General features: G+C 33.6%; 1 protein-coding gene across 1 annotated transcript in view; it reads right to left on the bottom strand.

The window, feature by feature from the left end:
• Nucleotides 1-23,576, bottom strand: part of LOC138326390 (uncharacterized) — a 74,051-nt gene extending 50,475 nt beyond the window's left edge. The window contains exons 1-10 of the mRNA XM_069272500.1: nucleotides 23,437-23,576; nucleotides 22,198-22,355; nucleotides 11,361-11,471; nucleotides 10,814-11,131; nucleotides 7,852-7,982; nucleotides 6,900-6,947; nucleotides 6,347-6,487; nucleotides 5,083-6,120; nucleotides 4,488-4,657; nucleotides 3,939-4,121 (exon numbers count right to left, since the gene is read on the bottom strand). Of these exons, the coding sequence (XP_069128601.1) occupies nucleotides 3,939-4,121; nucleotides 4,488-4,657; nucleotides 5,083-6,120; nucleotides 6,347-6,487; nucleotides 6,900-6,947; nucleotides 7,852-7,982; nucleotides 10,814-11,131; nucleotides 11,361-11,471; nucleotides 22,198-22,355; nucleotides 23,437-23,499 (2,361 nt within the window). The 5' untranslated portion in view covers nucleotides 23,500-23,576. The remainder of the gene's footprint in view (nucleotides 1-3,938; nucleotides 4,122-4,487; nucleotides 4,658-5,082; nucleotides 6,121-6,346; nucleotides 6,488-6,899; nucleotides 6,948-7,851; nucleotides 7,983-10,813; nucleotides 11,132-11,360; nucleotides 11,472-22,197; nucleotides 22,356-23,436) is intronic.
• Nucleotides 23,577-23,581: the final 5 nt, after the last annotated feature.

Here is a 23,581-nt window from a genome sequence, read left to right as displayed (position 1 = left end):
AAAACCGAATAATGCAAGACAAATGCAACTCAACAAGCCTTATAAAACTTGCTATATTATGCATGTACTAGACTAGCAAAAAGAGGAAAAAATCCAGGCAAAATCCATTTGAGCATGCCCAATCATTGAATGAGTAGGAAAGATGGCAGAGAGCAAAGCAGTGACAGCACATATATATAATACATTCGGTTACATATCAATATTAATTGCTATATAAATACCATATTTATTTACTTGTAAGCCAACACCGCTACAAATATGTTCCATTGTTCACCTCTGCACTTATCATTTTTGAAGAGCATTCTTAATATGCTCAAATGTATGCAGGGAACTTATTTGAAAATTAACAGCATACAGTGTATGCGATGTTATCAATTTCATTTTAAGTTGAAATGGCTAATGACCAAGATTTATCATAAATTTCTAGTATTTAATATACATATACATAAATATACACGTAAGTTTAATTATAAGTGGGTATAAATACATTTGCAGCCATGCAAACTTTCATTTTTGTTAATGAGCAATAAAAGTATATTTTTTCATATGATATACAAAATCATTTAGTTACCTTGGTTACGAATACATTTACTTATATGCAATCATTACTATTAAAAGATATACATTATTTTTCAAAAGTATTAATGAAATCTCCTTTCAACATTGATACTGATAAAATCAAATATTGCACCACACTTATAAGGAGGGCACTTAATCATAAAGAAAATTAACCATCATACCAAAGATAAAAAGTTGAATAAGACATACCAAATATGACTTATCAAAGATGTCACTTGGTCATTTCTTTGCTCAAAAGTGTTTTTAACTTAATGATTACATGTGAGTCATACACAGAATGTCTTGTATATGTAGGCATATTGTAGAATAAATATGGTAAATATATATCAAAGCTTCTTTAGCGATTAAAAGTTGTCATATATACAGGCCAATATAATGCATACCCGCATAATATAATCATATGAATTAGTATAAAAATAAAATAAATATATGTTTAAATAAATATATGTATAAATAAATATCATAGCAACCAATACATTAAACCAGTAAGATATCAGTTATACATTGGTATATAATAAAGCGAGTATGATATATACTGTATTCAACCCAATCAGCACATATTTGATCCAAAAATTGTTCAGGACACTATAAAGCAACAAAAATTGTTAAGAAGTCTCTGACCTATGAAGATCCAATTTGTGAATAACAGCTATGAACTGTTTCTACAACTGAAATCATCAAATATTCATCATGTACCGTATTTTTGCACGTATAGTGCGCACCCGCGTATAGTGCGCAGGTACGTTATTGAGTTTCATTTTGGAAAAAAAAAATATTTACAAAAAAAAAATCTCAGTTTTTGTATCTTCGTTCACAACATTTTGCATTGCCTCCAAACACTTTTGAAGAACAAAATCAAATGGTTCTTATTGTTTATCAGTGCTTAAAACAACCTTCTGTTCATTAAAATTAACTGGCGAGAGGAGTTTGACACGATGATTCAGGCCTCAAAGTTGAGAGAAATTTACTCGCATATGCGAGTAAATATTCCCAAAGGCGAGTTAAAATTAACAATGTATCGCCAAACGGCGAGTAAAAAATTCCTTAATATTTCCGGATTTATTTTATGTGTTCGGTTCTTTTAATAGTTACACATATCTAATCTGTGTAAGAAAAGCGCTTAAAAGCATAATCACTGCCTGCTGTAAAGCGTCTTGATGACCCTACCTCATGTATCAGTAGCAATATGGCGGCAAAAAGGCCGGGGCAAATCCCCCTGACTTGTTTTGGCTTTAAAAAGTCAAAACAAACAGAGAACAATGGCAGTTTTGACTCTGGATTCATGTGAAAAAAGGGACTGAAGCCAATACATCAACAGGAAGCAAACGCTTCGACATGGCTGAACGAATGTTGTGGCCAAGACATGACGAAGGTACGATGTTCTGAAAGATGTGTAAACAGGTTATTAATTGATCAATGGCCGGCAAAACAGACTTTGTGTCCAACTACTGATTGTTACGAAAGAGACAGACGCTTGTGTGACACAGAAAGACAGTAAGACATTCATGATATTGTTATCGCTTCAAGTTCAAACGAAAGTACAGTCGGACACAACTTTCAAACAACGCAAACAATGTGTTGCAAAAAACATTGCAAGATATGCACATAAAGTTCGTCAATGCATACATGTATGAGAATCGCCAAGCCACAACTAAATTCCAAGCCGCTGGTAGACATATGCATCGAAAAACGGACTCTTGGAAGCTTGTACATTACTGCCTGAGATATTAGGCCCAATTTATTCAATTTTAAATAAAATATAATTACCCTAATCGGCGCGATATGAATTAGTAACTGAATAAATTTGAGATATATTGATAATTACTATACATTTATATATATAAATTACTTATATTACCGTATATAAAATTTAAACAGATTGAAAAATGGTTTAAAACAAAAAGGAAGCTGAAGTACAGAGGCTGTTTAGTGGGACATTGCAGTTGTTGAATAAAAAGAGTTTTGACCAACACAAAATTATGTTTTTCATGTTTTTAATACTTGTACATGTGTATCTGCTTGCTCAATAGTGTAAGGTGTCTCAATAAAGCTCTTAACACATCAAATCAATATATGAATCTTATAAATTTCTCTTGACAACATTTGGCGAGTAAAGTTTAGAGGTCACTCGCCAATTGGCTAGTCATTCCCAAGTGCTACTTTGAGGCCTGTGATTGACACTTTGTTTACACAACGGCAGGCCTAGTTAGCTTGTGAATTGCCGGTGACACTATAATGAGGATCCAAGTGGTATCAATCAAGTCTATTGTGTATCTGTTCGGCATTTAGATTTAATCATTGTCCAAGATATTAGCTGGAAAGCCGACTGAGTAGGCCAATCAAGCACAGGTGGCCGCCATATTTGATTACTGACTGCACGCTTCCGTATTCTCAATTATTTGAATTAGTATTGAAATCAGGATGATATCTTACAGAACCATTTCAAAAGATAGTAATAAGAGTAAATTTTACAGTCATACCATCATTTATAGTGCCGATTGGTCAGTGTTAATGTAGGAAGGTTTTAGTTTCGTATTTAATTTGCTGGCTCTGCATGTGGGATTACACTCACTTCCGTAAACATTTGCAAGAACTTATTTATAAGGTAATCTGCCTAATGTGACGAATTAATTACACACTTATACATCATTTCAAGCTCCAGGCTATATTCATTTAGCCATTTAGATTTGGAGATACCTTACTGAAGATTCACGATCGTAACATGAATCCGGTCATGAACACACGTGCTCTCAAAACGGACTTTCAAGGAATTAAAGATAAAAATTTCAAGAGATGTTTTCCTTTTATATTGAATACATGCATTGACCATTGACTTAAAGATCAAAGTATTTAATCATAATTATTTCACGACAACGTGTACAAAATGTTACTGCACAGCTAGGACCTGCCGGTCGGTGCATGATCATAACCCAGGACCTGGCCATGCCTTGTACCTGCGTATAGTGCGCACCCCCAACTTTTCACTTGATAAATTATGAAAAAAAGTGCGCACTATACGCGCAAAAATACCGGGTAATACTTCATTCACCTAAAGCACATAAACTGTTTGGTACTGTATATACTTTAGTCATAATGATATTCAATCATTTTTTGTGTGACAGACATTTTAATATATGATAACAATAATTGTATTTTTTGTGATTGACATCATGACAATTATTTCTAATGGGTTCCAGTGAATACATTAGTAGATTACTGCGCTAACCTGTTCAAAAGCATGTAGATTTTATTCAAAATGATATTTTTTGTCAATTTCTGAATCTAAGCATAAAAGTACGGGTGTGCTTGTTGAGTAAAATACAGTACATGCTACATGGCGCCCATCACACATGCTATACCTGAGCCTTGTGTTTGGAATCTATGGCTAGTTTCTGCTCGACAGCATCCTTCAGACCACTCGGGACTGCCATGATTTCAGCACAATTATCGACTAGGAAGGATAGAATCTTCACCACCAAGATATCCTCCATATCTGCCTCGTCTTGGCTACACAGCACTGAGCGATAAAATGTCTCCATCAACTGCAAAACACATTCATATTTGTATTAAATATCTTGGACAAAAATATAACATACAGTCAATATCAGGTTTGAGTTTAATTAGAGATTAGTCATTAGCAGACTCATATGAAAAAAATCAGATCTAAGAAATCATTTGGGTAATATGAAATTTTACTCTGTAGACACAGTAAAATGTGATGTGAAAAATGATTGTATCAATATCTTCCTGATTATTTTCAATGCAGCAATCACTGCTTTTTTTCCAAGTAGAAATTTGAAAACAAACTAAAATGGCTAGTTTGTCTACCAAAAAAATGAGATCATTTAAGTCATCCAGTTTATTAAAGAACTTTAGTGGACATCTTAGAGGTTAATACTAATGTTTACCAATGCTCGCGTTGACTTGTGATCATCAAGTTGAAGTTGGGGGTTTTCCACCATCTTGGACATAAGTTTGATAAGTAGTTGTAGTTTCCGCCTGTTAGCTGGAGGCAGTAACATACACACTATTTGAAGGGCAAGTTTCTTTCTTTCTTTGATATCAGCATTCAAGGAACCTAAAACAAAGAAGCAGAACAACTACTAAATTGGATATTCATGTTTCAATACATCAATATGTCATAGTCTCAATTGCTCCTTAAGTTTTAAGCTATGATTTTGATGTTTTGAACAGTGCTATAGAAGTTTAAGATGATTATAATAGCTATATGGGACTTCTGAATGATCAGACCACAGTATGTTACATGTATGATAACTTATCTCTGTCCCAGTTCTGTAATTGCATATTACTTGTTATTACAGGTTATTAGGCCAGGAGGTAGAGGGATTCATTGTGAAGTAACGAAATTTCCCAGAAAGCCTTGCAGGTGCCATAGCTGTTAGAGATTAAATGGTATAAGTTTCTATAACAAAACAATCGTATCACGATTGATACCTTCCTGAAAGTGCAAATAACTCTAATACGCAAAGACAGAATACCTACCTGTAGAACTTTTTGTTCTCCTCAGACGTTTCTGTCCCTTGTCCATGTCTGCATGCATAAGGTCAGACATACTGAGGCTTCGACCAACCAGAGATTCTTTACTCTGAGCGGGCTGTGGGTGGGAATGTTCTGGGTAAGATGCATCGGACTGCAGATGGTCTGGGTCAGCACAAGAAGAGTTCATGGATGGCGAAGACTTGATCCGATGTAAAGAAATGTTTGATTTAGAACGATGGCACTTTCGTAGGAGTTTTGTAGCACCGTCAAGCACTGGTTGATGTCCATTTGGGAACAATGTACTATAGTGGGGAGGAGAGCGTGTCGGAATGTTTCCCTTCCGAACCTTAGGTTCATATCTATCACAGTCGTTAGAGAGCTCGTTAGCAGATATGCTCCCTGAGCTAATTGATTGGAATCTACCCGATGTATCACTTTCGGGACTACCAACAGAACATGACAAACTTTTCCGTCGGTCGTTTGTATTGTCTCTACTTCGAGATATAAGTTCACAGCATGATTTCCGTCGACTTCTGGTTGATTTAACATGAGCGAAGTTTACATTGTAGGAACTTTGGCACTTTTCCGTCATCGGAAGTAGATTGCTGAAACTGTCCGATATTTCGAAGTGAGTTTCTAGTGGCGTTCTGGAAAGATCATCAGGGCCGTTACTGTAACCAAAATCTGTTGACACTCCATCTTTGTAATACACCCGGGTGATAGTCCTGTTCTCAGGCCCAAATGCTGTCTCATATTTTGCTACAGGAATGTTTGCAGAAGATTCACAGCGTCTAAGCCGACCTGTCTGAACATTGTCTAGTACAGGCTGTATCGGCGAGAGGTCAAGTGTTGAGCGACTAATCATACGAGACATGTGCGCATGTGCCTCTGGCGTAGATCTATTATAGCATTTCCCAGGTTCTCCAACATTAGTTAGATCTAACATAAGATTTTCAACAGATTCAAAAGATGTAAGACATTCTGGGTTTGTGTTGTTTTCATCATCTGAGCACTGTTCATAGCAAGTCCCTTCTGCTGTAACTGATAAATACAACATGAATATAGCCAATGTAAACAATACTTTTGTAACAATTCATTAAAGATTCACTAAATGGAATTATTTCTAGTTAGCAAATGACCTCCATTTTGGCCCAAGAATATGAGATTATGAAACAATATAATCATTGAACATGGGGTAACAAGGTAATAACATCACAATCCACAAAAATATACCAAAACAAAATTGAACATTGGCATAATGTCTTACCAAACACGTTGGTCACAACTTCATACATCTCATATGTCATCAGGGGTTCAGACATTCCACAGAAATAATCTTTCACTACACGGTAAACGTCACGCTCAAATCCTTGGTACGTCGGTAAGTTGTCATCTGTCCTCTCTGGCCCTGAAAAGATGTCAAGGTACGTTGAAATGATAAGATCACAAAAATTGACATCAGATTCAAATCAATACAGCGATGATGACACATCATTATTAGAGACACAATATGATGCAGAGAATAAGAAAAAATAATCATTCACCCATTTTGTGTTGAAACAGGAGATCTCAACTATCGGGATAATATTGTAATTATAAGCTGTCAAATATTTGGAAAACCTTTTACTTTTGACTTTTATCCTTTAAGCTGAGTTTCTTCTGTCTCACTTCAAAGGTGGTGAAAGATTCTATTGATTTCTTGACCGACTCATGTAAGTTTCTATAAATCATTGAACTTGCGATATGAATACTACATCTAGGTGGTACATATCCACAACAAGATGGCTACTAATTTATTGGACTCTTGTTGCTTTACTTACAGCGAGCCAGGCATCTCATAGCAGACATTGCCCAGTGTGGTAACTGATCTGTGGGAATAATCAAACAAGGATTTCCATACAAACTTTCTCTAAAGTAGTGTTGCATTGGGAATCAGTTTAGTGGTAACATTAAACGAAAACTTTACCAGATGTGGGACTAATTCAAAATAGGAGCATTTTGAGAATCAATTATTGGTGAAACATCAATCTGAAATATTATAGTGCTTCAAATTACAACATAACTTTAACAAGCGTAAAATTAGTTGATTATATAGCTTCAAAATCATCACTGTATATTGACAATAATTCTGAAATGAGTTTTATTGAAATTTGATTGAATTTTTCTAAAATTTACAGTGAAAGTAGATAAAGCAACTATCACATAAAACAATCGTAAATGGAAACATACAGTGGATAGAAACCTTGAAAAAGTTCAAATGGTTGGATGGCCAGGTATCACTTGTCTTTATTTCTGACAGAACCACTGCTACTTACATTTAAGGTGTTTTTCATTAATGTCATGATGGCTAAGTGGTTAAGATGTCCTAAATATTATCACAACCTCTCCATCTTAGGGTTGTGAGTGGAAATCCTATGTGAGGCAGTTGTCGGGTACCGACCACTGGTAGGTGGTTTTTCTCTAGATCTGGGTACCCCAGCTTTTCTACACCAACAACCCTAGCACATCCTTAAATGACTCTGGCTATTAATAGGATGCTCAACTAATAAAACCCAAGCATTCAATGATATGCGATGATTAAGAGTTGGAAGAAAGCTGGAATACTGTTAAGTAAGGGTTTGTGGTAATATGAAGGACATCTTAACTCCGTTGGCCTCTATATATATCAAAGCAAGACAGATATATATATATATATTGTTAGCACTATACGTATGCTTTTAAATTGTGAAGATATTATACAAATTTGGCGACTTGCGACACGTTTGTTTTTACCTTTAGGGTCAATGTTGGTGACGATTCCACTTTTATTGAGATGGGTACAGTTGTGCATGATATTCTTCCCTAACACAAAACTACTGTCCAAAATCTCTGACAAATTGTCCAGGTTTAGAACGGACTGCAGTCTGCAATAAAGATAAAACAGGTTATAAAGCATTGACACTACAAAGAAGTGCATAAACACAATAAAATATCCATATAATTAACTTCTAGTTTTGTGAGACATCACATAAACTGCGCACAATTATTTGCTGTATGTAGAAAAGTGATACAGATTGGATATTTGGTTAACTAACCTATCATTTTTTCTAGTTATTTTGAATTAAAACAAGATATTAAAATTTTCAAAATTTTAGCAGATAAATTTTAATATGGCTACCAGAGTAAATATAATTCATCCATTATATTTCATTTTTTTTTATTGTAATATTCTACTACATTGTGAAAATAACCTCACTGCATACCTAACCAACTATGAGGTATATATATATTTCTTTCATACCTACAGGTGTAATACTGGCTGGTCCAGGGCAATACACTAATGTTGCCTGAGGCTGTATTGCATGGCTACCTGTGCAATAAAGCCTCGTGACGTCACGGCGTCAACAAAATCTCTATTTCCTCGGTAAAAATTTAAACATTTTTTTCCACAAATATGACTGGTTTTACTACTAGAACACTGACACGTCAGAAAGGGCCCCGCTATGTGTCTGACGTGCTTAAGTGGAAAAAAGTAGTATTTTGACAACAAATTCTTCCGTGTTAGCTATATGTTACTAATAAATAATTAATGTCAACATTAAATTGGGAAACCGATGATGGTACATTATTATAATTCTTTGGAAAAAGTCTTCCAAGTATTTAACTTGAATCCTGATTCCAAGCTAACATTTCAATAAGAGCATAACAATTTAAGACCAAACAAAATATATATACATTTGACCTTATGACTTAGTTAAACCTATATGGCCATCAGACTCTTTACCCGTTGGATTAGGGACAGTATGAACTCATTGTTTAATTCGTGAACGAACATTTTTGCATCATTAGTGTATATAATAACGAAATTGTGTTTAATTCAGTTAAAGAGCAACAAGCATTGCGCGCATGTTTTGTGTCTAATTCTTTATAATCCAAGATGGACTGAAGTTTTTTATATATATTCACCTGAAAAAGTATTCCAAGCAGATCTATGGATGGATGGGGAAGTCATCAGTGTAAAATATAGGTGAAAATCCTATCCACTTACCGAGGCGGATATGGCGGGAACCATCATTCTCTTGTGCAAAAGAAAAAAAAAACAGACGGAGTCGGACTGCGAGACGGACAGACAGACGGACGGACAACCTGATTACTATAGGGTAGTCCGCTAAACCTGCCTATATTATTAGGCTTTTTTAATTTTTTTTTTTTTTTTTTTTTTGCCTAATATATAGTCAGCTCGCGGTACCTCTTAAAAATGTGAAATCGTAGGCCAGATTTGGCCTACGCTACGTCAGCGGCATATTTCTAATATATCGTCCATGCAATGCCGGGAAAACGTACACATACCTTTATATTAGGATCTTATGTACTCCTTTGCCCCCATGTTACATCCCATTTATGAAATTAAACAACTGTGTACAATGAAATACCTTCCGAGTACCATTCTATTTCACAACATTTTGTAATGGCCGCCGTAATACACATTTAGTATAGAGTCAAGACTGGGCAGCCAAATTCAACATGACTTTTCGCAACCTATCTCCTGGTTTGTATTTTTAAGAGAAAACCACGTTGATGAGTTGAAAAGTGATAAAACAAAAAATTCTATAACAACCGTGAGGGTATCTATGTTACATGTAATATGCAACGTGAAATAATCGACGAAGAATCGTGGATGCTTTTATGCGTACGTGTTGTCAGCAAATAGTTCTTGTGTATCAATTTGAATAAATGAACCTAACAGTGTCTTGTATATAGTCGACCATGTTATTTTAACAGTTTAAAAATAGAAACCTCAGTAACTGGCTAGCATTTTAATAGTTTTATACTTTCAACTACACTATGGAGAAATATTTTTAAAAATACAAACCGGAAAAGCGAGAAGTTTGATGTCTGGCCGTAATGACTAGCTAGATCTAAGAAGGTGTATACTTGCGGCCAATTAGACAAATTGTCGTATGAACTACTGAAGGGGTCACGGAGAGCGTATTTAAACATTGTTACTAATAAGTTGTTATACTTTCAATTTAAAAATTGGATGTAAACATGGTGGCACAGGAGTACATAAGAATTCCTGAAAATGAGAAGGAATCGTGTTACGTTTTCCCTCGTGCATTGCTGGAATGGGCGAAGAAATTAGAAATAGAGCTGCTGACAAGTTTAGCGTAACGCGCCAAATCTAGAGCCTTGTAAGACACAATTTAACAGAGGAGGTAACTGCGTCTGGACAGACGTATATATGACGGCCAAACACAAAAAAGAAAAAAATAAAAAAGTCCTGAATAAAAAAGGTCAGGTTTAGCCGGGACTAAACTATAGGGCCCCCGCATCTCGATTGGCGGGGCCCTAATAAAAGATGCACACAATGAAATTTGTGTTGAAAATATCACATCATTTTTCATGTATGGAAAATTGACTTCCAGTCGTAGATTTCTTCGAATTTATTTCAAAACGGCGGGATATTATAGTTGTAAAATTGCAATAAAACTTCGAGGTATGAAAGAAAAATACTCTTTCATAAGTGAATATGAAGGATAAGGATATTCTACCCTCGTCGGGATCACAAAATGTTGCAAAACCCTCGACAAGCCTTGGGTTTTACTACATTTTGTGACCCCGGGTAGAATATCCCTATCCTTCATATCCACATATGAAAGAGTCTTATAATATTGACCTAGAAGCAGTCTTGACTTGGTTTTTTCCCTGATTATAAACATTTTTGTTGTATATATGGAACAAAAGATATAAGAACCTGTCTAATGTCATGTGTTTCCATGTATCATGGATGTCAGATGCCGAGAGCTGTCTTGCTACTAGCTGACAATGAGGAACAGACTGTTCATATCTGAGGGCGGGATTTTCCTCCATTTGGTTTGTATAGGGTGGTGGTGGTTTTGTGGGGCCGGAATTCCTCTTTTCTTTGGGCTGTGCTGGAACATAACTGGGAGGGTAACTTCCGTTACATTCTGCTGGTTTGACTGGATTTGATGTCTGATGTCCATCTGTATTGATCAAGTCTTTCCTCTCAGAGAATGGTACACGGTTCTTAACAGGTGACATGAGTGTGAACCTGTACACATACACAAAGTTGTATCATGTGTTAAATTTCATAATTGTATCCCAAAGGTCATCTAGGATAATGATTCTATAAATTATGCAAAAAAATAAAAATAAAAATACTGTCTCATTTTGGTGGCTCAATGACAACTCTTGGATTTCTGAAAACTTTATCATGAACTACATCCATGTTAAGTTTTATAAAATCACTCTTAACTGTTAAATAAGTATTAGGTACATACCTAAATAGCTGGCCATTATCAGTAGGGTCATGCTTGTTGTGTTTTCCACCTCTGACATCTTCAATAACACGAGCCCTGTGTAGTTTTCTAAACAACTGCAGAGTTTGAAATCTGTTAAAGAACAAAAAAACAAAATTTCAAACTGATGATACATGTCCTTAAATATAATTTTATTAACAAATTAACTTTGAATGTAGACAACAAAACTCTTTTAGTTTCTGGAGTCTACAATTCCATAGGAGTGGGAACTGAAAATATGTTGAAAAAAAAACAGCAAAAAAATAAAAAGACTTTGAAATAGTTGGATAAGTCTTCTGTCATTTTGAACAAAATTACATTAAATACAATTATATTAATTGATGGACCAGTTTGTTTGAATTATCCAAAATTATGCATCATAACGCTATGGAGTTAAACAATGTATTTCCACAGCACAATAGTCTATTTTAGCTACAAATATATTCCCATGACAGTTTTATGTGTCTGCTTGTATTTACATGACATGACTTGTATTTGTTCATGATAACAAATTCAGTTCAAATTGATGAAGCATTTTGTGACAGCTACAACACAGAAACAGATCAAATAAACCATTCAACTAACAATATTCATTAATTATGCATAACTGTGTGCACAATAACAGTCAACTTGATTAGAGAATGGAACTTAAATGAATAGAACCTTATGCTATTTGAGGTCAACAACCAACTGTAAGAAACAGATGTTGTCTTTGATGATGAAGATTAGAAGAAAAATCAATCAAATGTGTATGTGTACCACTACACGTGATCTATCCCTCTCATGTACAAATCAATACCATCATTAGATTGGTCAGTACTCATGCTGTAGATCATCATATTGATTGACCACAGAATCATACAGAGGTATCAATTAACCGAATTACAAATACCCACATTAACAGGTGTCATTGAGACCTACAACACAACCTACAATGTATACTGATGAATATATATATATACAAATGTGACCAATTCAAATAGTCATCTTATCACATGGAGATTTTATCACTTGAACCCCATATCAGATCATTTTTATATGCCATATACTCGGCAGAATTCATCATTCTTCATCAATAAATCCTTGATTTATATTTGTTGTAACTCTATATCCCCATAGTTTTACAGGATATCCATGCCGATAAGTACATCACATTAATAACTAGTGTCAAGTTACCAATAAATCAATTTCATAGAGAAACATGTTAATTTCCAGCTAATATCGTGCATTGGTGTAGCTAAATCTTGAAAATTAGAAAAACTGAGGTTCTCTTGGGTAATACATCATTTATTATCAATATCGTTTATTATGAAATATTTCACTGAGAATTTAGTCAGCGGTTGTTTTGAAGGCAATAAACACCAACAGAAACTGTATAAGGAATTTAAAATTTCTAGTGTAACACTTTTGTACGTTTAATATTTATTATAAATTTTTTTGTTGTTGCCATGGTTACTTAAATTACCTGGCTCAAGCTTGATGACTTTGATTGCAGACAGCTCCCCAGTGTTGAGGTTTCTGGCCTGAAAACCACAAGACAATTCATTTAAAACAAAACTCCTTAAGCGATTTATCATATTTTTACATGCTGAAGGCTATGCACATGTGTAGTATATGTTACAGTTCTAGATATAGTGTTAAGATTTACGACAACCACAAAATTAATACTTTCCAAAAATTACAATGTCATCAAGATACAATAAAATCTTCATGAAATGAGCGTCTCATTATAAATTTCATTTCAAAAACTTTGAAAACCTCTATTTCGAGCTCTCAGTACTGGGACCAATAAAAACTTCAAAATAAATATTTTGGACTCGCCTCCAAATATGATATCCTACATCAATTGCTTTTATTGGTACTCGCTTTCATTCCAGCTTAAAACATGATACAACATTTATAAATAATTCATAAGTTAATAAATCAAAGCTAGAATGATCTTTTCTACATTGATAATCGATTGATTTATCAATTACATCAATCACTTATACTAATAAGACTCAAATTTTCTTTTATCTAATAAAGGTACCGTATTTGACCAAAGTAACGCCCAGGGCCCTTAATTATATAAATATTTGGAATAAATAACGAGGTGCTTATAATATATATATTTTTAAAATCTGGACTAATCTTTCACACAGTTTTTGCACAATGTAGGCCAAAAGTTGATTAGCAAAAGATATGAAATTCAAAAATAATCAGTTTTTATATCTTTGTTCTGCAATTAATTATATTGAGGCATATGGAATTAAGGCTTCAAAAAAGGGGGAGGGGTACTTAATGGGTCAAATACAGATGTAACTCCCCTTCATCCTCATGTATCAATTTGACAAAATAATTTAGCACAACATTTTGCCGATAGTTTCTTTCACTAGGTTCCCTGGGAAATCAATTTCAATAAATTTCAAGGAAACACTGAATTACAGAAATACATAATTGATAGGAAACAGTTGAGACAGTTTTTATTAGCTACGGTAGTACCATTCCCAACAACTCACCATGGGCCATCTGAGCATGGGAGGAGCTCGAGGAACACATGAATGTACAGAGGATATTTAGCGATGGATAAAGACCAAAGTGTTGTTATAAGTGGTGTTAAAAGTGAAGTTGTAGAATAGGAAGAGTTCACACATGACACAAGGGCATCAATGTGCCATAGACTTAAAAGATCAAATACATTCTGTCTGATACTAGCATGAATATGCTACGACTAAATAAACATGGTACAAGTCTTTTTTTCTTTTAGTTTTAACCATCTTATAGTATTGGATAAAACCTATACCTTGCAGAAATATGTGGAGTTGCCATGGTTTAAGTTTCCCTAGATCCATAAATTAATTCTTTTTTTCTTTCCTAATCAGAAATTTAAATAATCCAGTACCTGCATAAATATATGCAAGTACACAAATTGGACTCTAGTAATTTTTTTTTTTTAATTTTATTACAATAATTCAATTAAAAACTATTGAATATCTCATCAGTGTTTCAGAAAATTATTTGATATGTTACGTTTATAACCACAAGACCAGTACTGTATCTCAACATACATTTCAAAAGCAAATGAAGCTGATGGATGCTTATTATATGACCATTAGTAATAGTTTTTATTATAGTACATTGTATTGATTTTAAATATATTTCTATTGTCGTAAATTATTGACAACAGGGAGTGGTGGGACACAAGTTGTATATGATATTCATGCCTATAAAAAACATTTTTTGATGACTGAAAAAAAACCTGAAAAAAAATGATTGGAATCTGTAAAAAATTTGTAAATGCTCTCTTAATAGAAGTTCAAACTAAGGACCCTATATGTATAGCTGGTCCCTTGATGATCATGGGATGGCTAAAGAAATTCTTATACAGAAATTGAAAAAATGTGGTCATATTGAAATCACATTTTAATCTCGAAGCCTGAAGATTTATGTGATGTTTATGTGAAACTTGTCAAGAAATTGATTTTTACACTACAGACTAATAACTAAGGTTTGCAAAAATTAATTGAAATGCACAAGAAATTGAATTTCACCCTTAACTGGAAAATATTTCTTTCCACAAACAAATTCTTGATGTGAACTATCTAATAGTTAAATACAATGATAATGTCACTAGCTTTGTTATAACGACATTGATAACTTACACTTAGTACCTAAGTTATTTAATTAAGGTATTTAATTTTATTACAGTAATGCCAAAAATAAATTTTAATAATTAGCAAGTCCCAAACTAATTATTTACATCCCTGATAAGCATGACAATCATTTTAAGGAATGATATAATATAAAAATGAAACTGTTAATACTTTATAATGTGTGTAACAAAAACAAAAACTGACCCAGAATTTGACAAGAAAGCTGTATTTATGTATAAAAGGAAGTAACTTCCTGAATAATGACCAACACGCTGTAGACTATATATATGTGTATATCATCATCAACACAGCTAGGTCACTAGATATTTTCATGTAGTTAGAAAGTATGCCTCATTGATATACTTTACATAAATGGTATCAACCAAAACCACATATACTACATTGTACATGACAGATGACACGTATAATTAAAAGGCCTAAAAATTAATATATATGAGTTTTTTGAATTTGTTCCTTATTTGACATATGAACTCTAACTTGCACAATTTTTAAGACTACACCTTATCCTTTTCATGCACATAATGTAAAGAAACTGTAGATATGTTCAGCATTTCTGCTTACATATACCCGGTATATATATACAATATAGCATCCACAGCTTAGAAGACAACATTGAATGTAAAGAATGAAAGGAACATGTCGTCTTGACTGTGTTAAATATATTGATCCTTCAATTTATTTTGTGAACAAGTTAATAAACACAGATATCATATACTATAACACAAACCCAACGTCAATTGGCCATGAATGTATTACTTTATATTACAGTATGAACTGATCGAAGAAATACTTGATAGCATGGTTTACAGCAAAAACTTCAATGAAGTAATGACACAATAATGTTACACAAAAGTGATCCAATATACAGTATAAATGTACAGCCACTTATATACTAGTCCAAGGAAATTAATGAATACAATGGAATGTGTAGTGATGAAAACTACCAGTAAAATAGATCCTGGATATAGTCAGTCCATTACAGTTTTACTGGTATTTTAAAGGATTTAATATCATCTTTACATTGTGAAGTGAACTTGAATTAAAGCCTTTCAAATGAAGGGTACATGTTATTCATTACTCACTCTCATTGTTTACGTAGTTGTAAATTATGACAGGTGTATTCTCAGTGTTAGCTAATTAACGAGCCAAATGTACATGCCCTAGCTACAGGCATGAATACACATTCAAGGAATAATTTACCAATAATAAAGATAATTAAGGTCAGACAAATATATCATTATCAAAAAGCTGTTATAAATAGATTCAGTTTTTTAATCACGCCATTATTATATATTGGGAGAACGAGATAACTGACTGCAGAATTATTCTGCTTGATTAAGATTACTTTAGTGAGATCTTGCAATCCGCCAAAAGCTGTTGAGCTTTAGGAATACAGTTACAGTATATATAGTAAACAAACTGAAGTCTGCGAAGTAATCAATTTAGAATAAGTTTCTGTTTAATAGCCTAGTAATGGATATGAAAGTAATAAAAAAACAGTGAAAATACCTTCAATACATGTGCTAGACAATAGGTTTGGGTTTATTTAGGCCAACAAAATAATATATGTCTGTTTAGGGTTATATTGGCAAAAAAAAAGGGTCGGTAGGTCGGAAGAATTTTTTTTAGTGCCTTTCACTCCAAAATAATGGCCAGAACCCCGACTTTTAATTTTGTTTTCGTAGAAAAGTTGAAAAAAAATTAGGGTTGGGGGTAAAAAATTAGGGTCGGGCGGGTAACCCTAGATGTACCAGGATTAGGACTTTGAGACACAAAAAAAGCTGAGATAGCCATACAAAGTTGGTTGCTAAGACAGATTTGACTGTATTTTTCCTTTTAATTTCAGATGCATTTCTAATAGTTATGCTAGTCAAGAAGCCAACTGGCCTTAACGGTAATATCACAATTCAACTTTGACACCAATTGCATAGGACAGGGATAATTTTGGAGGGGGTCATTTGCTATTAGCCCCTAAATTTTGAAAATGACCCCTATGTTCCATGAAATTTCTTATATTGAGGATTGTCAAATTCTTGAAAATGACCCATGCATTTTTTAAGTCAATATAGTTAATGTAGCTCAATTGGTGGAACGTAAGTAACGGTCATGATCATGGGCACAGGTTCTGTGTAGGTTTCTATGGTAAATCACATATCTTGAATTGGCTTGAAAGTCTTAAGCGGTATCCATCAACACAGATCATATCAAACCTGTTTTTCCTCTTTAAAGAACTTCTTTATTTGATCTCAATGCTGTGTTTTCGCATTGATCACGGACATTATGTTTATATTTATAACATGCCATATGCTTAACAGATATATATATAATTAACTATGAAATTAGAAACGGACCTCCAGAGTTATGACAGGTATGATAGTGATAGTAATTATATAGCCCCCTACCTAACTTAAATAATTACAAGAAGATGATTTACATAGCAAAATAAAATGACTATCAATATGTGGGCATATTCAAAAGAGACATTTCTTTATAATTCTGACATGTGTTGCTTGAGAACTGCTAGATAGTGTACATATAGTTTGTAAGGGATTGGTTATAGCCATTCAAATGGAATCAAGCGATGACTCAAAAGATAAGGCTACTTGGTGCTACTGTATATTGCTACTGACTTTCATTGGTTTCTTTTCCTTTAATTCACATCCTCTACTAGCAATTTGTCTACATAGGCATGCTTTTACTGTAGATCTTAAACAACACGTTAAATGATACAGCAAGTGAAGACCGTTCTTTGAATGGAAACGATTCCTCCCAATCATGTTTTTCGATTTCATCTCACCTTGTAAACATCTCCGTACGTGCCACTTCCCACTCGTTGTATCAACTCAAAATCATCCTGTGGATTTCTACGAAGTATACCCGAGTCTAATTGGGCTGTGTTAGCCATTAGCCCAAGTTTATACTTTCTCTAAACATAAATCTTCGAATGATACGGCTTTTATTGTCCTGTCACATCTTCACCACTTCCATCCTACCAAGATTTATCAAATCCACTTCCGTACATGCGCATTGAATAGGACGGAAATATTTGCACATAAGTTACAATTTTCATAGGAAATTTCATTATTATACCAGTATTTATTACATTAATAGCACTTACAATGAGGTTTTAAGCATGTTTTTAATATGATTAAGTTATTAGCTACAAAATTTTCAAAATAAACAACAACTAGTCTAAACTTCCGCATGGAACATGGGACATAACTCTTACAGACCTTGATCTCTTTTGTAAGTCATGTGTTAGTAACTTTAAGATATCCCTGTTTGAATAGACATAGAAAGGATGTCAACTTTGAAAAAGTTCAACCAATTCTAAGAAAACAGAATACAATTTTTTAGGAAATGCATTACTTTTTTTAACCCGAAAAAAATTTTAAAATAAAATTGATAAGATGATTGAATGTGTTACAAAATAATTAATCGCCCCGAAAAGACGAGAATTAAGAAACCTTAATTTTCGTCTTTTCGTCTTTTCGCCCCGAAAAGACGAAATTTAACAACTTTAAATTTCGTCTTTTCGCCGCGAAAAGACGAAAAGACGAAAAGTCAAACACGAAAAGACGAAAGTGATACACGCTAATTAGCGACTTTGATTCTCGTCTTTTCGCCTTCAAAATTCTCGTCTTTTCGTCTTTTCGCCCCGAAAAGACGAAATTTAACAAACCTTAATTTTCGTCTTTTCGACTTTTTGCCCCGAAAAGACGAAAATTAATTCAACTCCCAACTATATAATATATGCTTTATGTACATTTTTCATATATCAATAAATTTAATCCTTGTACACATTTATAGACAGTGGGGTCGCTAAAAGGAAATTAACGAATACGCAAATTGGCCAAATAAGCGTGTGAGCGTCGAAGGCGCGTGTTTTATTAGGGGTCTGAGGGTGACCCCCGGGATGAGTTTTATGTATTTTGATGATTTTGCGATCGCCCGAAAGCGCGAGATTTTGGTGTTTGGGGGGTCCGGGGGTCTCACCCGGGGAAAAAATACGATTTAGAATGGCTTAGATGAGTTTTACGATGCATTTTGATGAATTTGCGAGCGCCCAAAGGCGCGAGAATTTGGTGTTAGGGGGGTCCGGGGGTCTCCCCCGGGAAAAAAAAAATTACGATTTAGAATGGCTGAGATGAGTTTTACGATAAAGTTTAATGATTATAAAGCGTTCTTAACATGGTAATTTTTCGATTTAAAGCTACCTGCATTTAGAAATGATAATTGTGTCATCATAACATTATGCAACCCTACTCGATCTGAATATACAGGCTTCACACCATCGGCACATTGTTGTGTGACATTAAAAATGAATTAATTGTCTCGCTAAGACATATAAACAAATTGATCTTTTAAGAGACATTTTTTTAAATAGTACATAGAATCCCTTGATGGACATTTTTAGTCTAGTTTGTGTGTCTTGAATTTTTACTATTTAAGGTTTGACATCATGTGCTTGAACGTTTTAGGAAATGCGCCGCGCAGCGGAAAATTTTCTAGAATGAAGTACGAAAAATGTGCAGGAGGACCCTTTTTTCTTTCAAATAAGCATTTTTAGAAAATTTCAGTCGGCGAAAATGGGGGGGGGGGGGGGGCAAAAACACATGTTTGCCCCCCCGTCCTGGGGAACGGGGGGGCAGTTGCCCCACCTGCCCCCCCCCCTTACTACGCCCCTGCATACCTCAAATCTTCAAGTGCAATTTATATATATAAACTTGTACATACAATTTTTATAATCCTTGTGAGGTTTTTTTTAGAGAGAATGGTAATGTATGATTAGTCAGTCTCTACTTCATACACACTACGAACCGCACACATGGGAGGCCTGACAGTTAATAGGGCGTTAATTAATTAAACAAACAAACAAACTATGGGATGCCATTTAGCATAGGCCTAGCATAACACTGGTCTCAGTTTACTGTGACACAGAGAGTTACTCCCCCTTATCTCACAATCGCACATGTGTTTTGTTTTATATCATCAACATGATAAAATGAATAATGATACAAGTTAACTTTTACATTTTACTTATATAATATTATATCAAAGATACTATAGGTGCCTGTTTGATATGTCAACTATTAATAAAAATGACGCAAAATGCAATAAATAGATAAAAAAATTAAAAAAAAAACAAAACAAAAAAAAACAAAAAACAAAATAAAAAAAACAATTACACATTGACGAATGTTACAAATAATGTTTATTTATGATAAGGTTATGATATGATTAAGACACGACAATAAATTAAAGCTACAGAATACTTAATTGAAATGAATTACATTGTATTGTAGATGATAACTGCATTGATTTTATTTCCACTTCTTGCAAAATGCCACGAACGTTTCATTTCGAGGGGCATCGAAAAGAAAAGATAATAGTACTTCAAATATTTTTACTTCTGGCAATCAAATCTGTTTTCACATTAAATTGCATGTGTATGTTTAATTATGATACAATGTGTCAATAAGACTCCAATAGGAATGATACCAATCCCTGACTCTATCAAGTCTTAGATAGATGGAAGAGTGCTTTGAAGTTATGGTTGACTGCAGCATTAGTTAAGGTAGCTTTTATGAAAATGTCAGTCAGGCATATCATGGTTTCCAAGGTTTGAGTAGGCACTAAAACAGTTGTTGCACCAAATTTAAGTTTGGTTAATTTGTTTGATGTCTTATTCATAATCTCTGGTCATCTAGGAATGTACACTTATATTTTTCATCAAATGAGACGAAAGTACACATCAATTTCTCATCAAATAAGACCAAAAAAAACCTTGTTACTAAAAAAATTATAACCATGACAAAAGAAAATGCTTATATTACTACAGATATATATTTACTTATCAATATATAACTGACTATGGTTTACAACATTAACTAAAACATGGTGGCAGCTGAAATGTGTCTTCAACGTTTTAATAGCCTTAAGCTATTGATCTAACAAAAACCAAATTTCCTTTCAAGAAGAAAACTTTACCCTACAGATATAGTGAATAGCACAGGATGAAAGGCTTGGTCTAATCTGTCACATGTGATGATAATGATCTTATAAATCCTTAATTGTTATTACACCACCAGACCCCAGTACTTTAGAGGTCTGGCCACAGGTATTTGTTTACCTGACATCAGCTGGTGTTTTGACATGTAATTAGATAAACAGCTTGTGGTCAAAGGACAGTGGTTGACACCAACAGATGTTTAGTGAGCGACACAGGCTATCCTTTATTTAACAACATCATATACACTAGTCATTCTTAAATATGTAATTCTAGTTTCAAGTTTTTTATTTTCCAAATGCAATACAGCATATAGGTTTAACCAATACATAAATACATAATACAGTAATCATTGTTATGTTTCAAGATGGCGGAGGATAATTCTGATATACTTCATAATATATTAAACAAATTCACTAATACATGAGTATGATATACTACTGCAGATTGATGAGAATTTTCCTTTTTTCTGTTGCCTGGATCAAATATTTCCCCAACAAATTTAAGCTCTTTACCTTTTTAGATGAAAATCACATAATTAATTTATATACACTTGCGTGTTTGTGGTATTAATAGGATTTTATAAACTTTTTACGTAACTCAGAATAAGCAGGACATAGTAATACAAAATGCATTTCATCTTCTACATCATTTTTGTCACAAACATTACAAAGTCTATCGCCTCTAATTAGCAATAGAATCATGAATGTCAATGTGATCATTTTTATGTTATAATAAATTTGAAGAACTCAGCTAGTTGCTTTTGTCTGAAGTCCTTGTACAAGCATCTATTATCATAGATAAATGAGCTGTTTCTTGTCTTAAAATGCATATATTAAATTTCCTTTACAAATTGACTTTGTATGGATACATTGATTAAATGATTTTTGAGACTCAGACCTTGACTATTAAATGACTTACAAAGTCTCCATGAATATTAATGAGATGTCCCATGAAAGTTGTTTTGATTTTTTTTAATATTTATAAATTACAAATTCTAAATTAAATCTACTTATGATAACCATTCATGAGGAATTGCCATTTAATGATGCACTTGATAAGATTTATTAAAAATCATGATTTTTTTGTTCAATTTGTGAATTGATTTTTAGATAGTTTTATTAAATTAATAAAAATCCAGTTAGTTGAAATTCACCTCGTTACATCTGAGCCAAAGTTTGGATTTGCTCGGAGGTATTGGTGTAGCCAGTTAATAGATTCATTGGCTGAAAAGCAGGAGTCATAAGTCTTCATGTATCTTCTATGTCGTGACACTGGCATACCCCGACGGAAGGCCAGTATGACATCATTCCACTGGAATAGACAACATAGAGAGATTATTAGAATCTCAAACAGACATATGTACAATTATAATAAAGGTAGATCAATAATTTTCAAATACATGAATATTTTTTTTTATTTTAAGTTTTTAGTATTGGTTCAAACAATTGCAAGTATTGGTTCAAACAAAAGTATTAAATAACAAAACAAATAATTGTTATTTGAACATGTATAGACTGCAATTTGCAATTAACATTATAATTATTGGATATCATATCATAATTGTAGATTAATTGAAATGTTTAATGATTTTATTTAGCTTCAGGTATGTTTGATCTATTATGGATCAGTGAATGGAATGCCTTTGATCAATGAAATTCCATGATTAATGTCACTGATCTTTTGAAATAGTACTAATGTTTATACAATGAATCTTTTTATATAAACTACAAACAGAATAATTGATGCCCTGCAGGGATGATTCCCTTTAGATGTGCTTTCAATTGAACTGGTTATCTTAAAATCAGCACTTGCATCTAGAATATCAAATCAATGAAATTCCCAGAGCTATTAAATTCATCGTCCAATTCTGAAAATGATAATGACACATTTTTGTACAAAGAACTACAAACAGATCTAGAATAACTAATAAATAAAAATACAAAACCAATGTAAACTACTTCAGGTCATGATGACATGTAGAATTGGATAGCATGCATATATGGCAACTTATAATTTGGGTATTCATCACATGCATGTCTCAAACTGAAATACAATTTGCATATATATTTTTATCAAGTGATAAAAGTCACCCCAGTTTTGACAATTTTGGGATTCTTTGGAATATTTGCATGACTGTAAATTTACAAGAGTGGTTGAAACTATTTCATTCGTTGTTCAAGGACTGTCAAAATGTTCTGAATGAAAAGGTTGAGAAAGCATTGTAATAAAACTAGAAATAAATAATTGATCGTTGCGAGCGATACTGTTAGTAAAACAGTACGTTACGTTGTAACCGTTCAGATAGACAGTGATCCGCACTGTTGCAAGTAGGATATAAGCTTTAGCTTGACGATCAATAAATTGCATTATCAATATTTTGTTTAAAACTCACCAATTTTGTGGCCCTGTATGGACCAGAAGCTGGGACGTCCCTGGCCGTGGAATAGCCTTCCATCTTTTCCTATCACAAGTTTCTTTTTTACATCCTAAAAGCACCTGCCAGTAGTCAACAAACCCATGATTCGTTTCAAATCTCG

Source organism: Argopecten irradians, chromosome 6 (assembly GCF_041381155.1).
Source record: "Argopecten irradians isolate NY chromosome 6, Ai_NY, whole genome shotgun sequence".
In the NCBI taxonomy this organism is placed as follows: domain Eukaryota; kingdom Metazoa; phylum Mollusca; class Bivalvia; order Pectinida; family Pectinidae; genus Argopecten; species Argopecten irradians.
The sequence above is the reverse complement of the archived record's forward strand: the minus strand, read 5'-3'. Positions and strand labels throughout refer to the sequence as shown.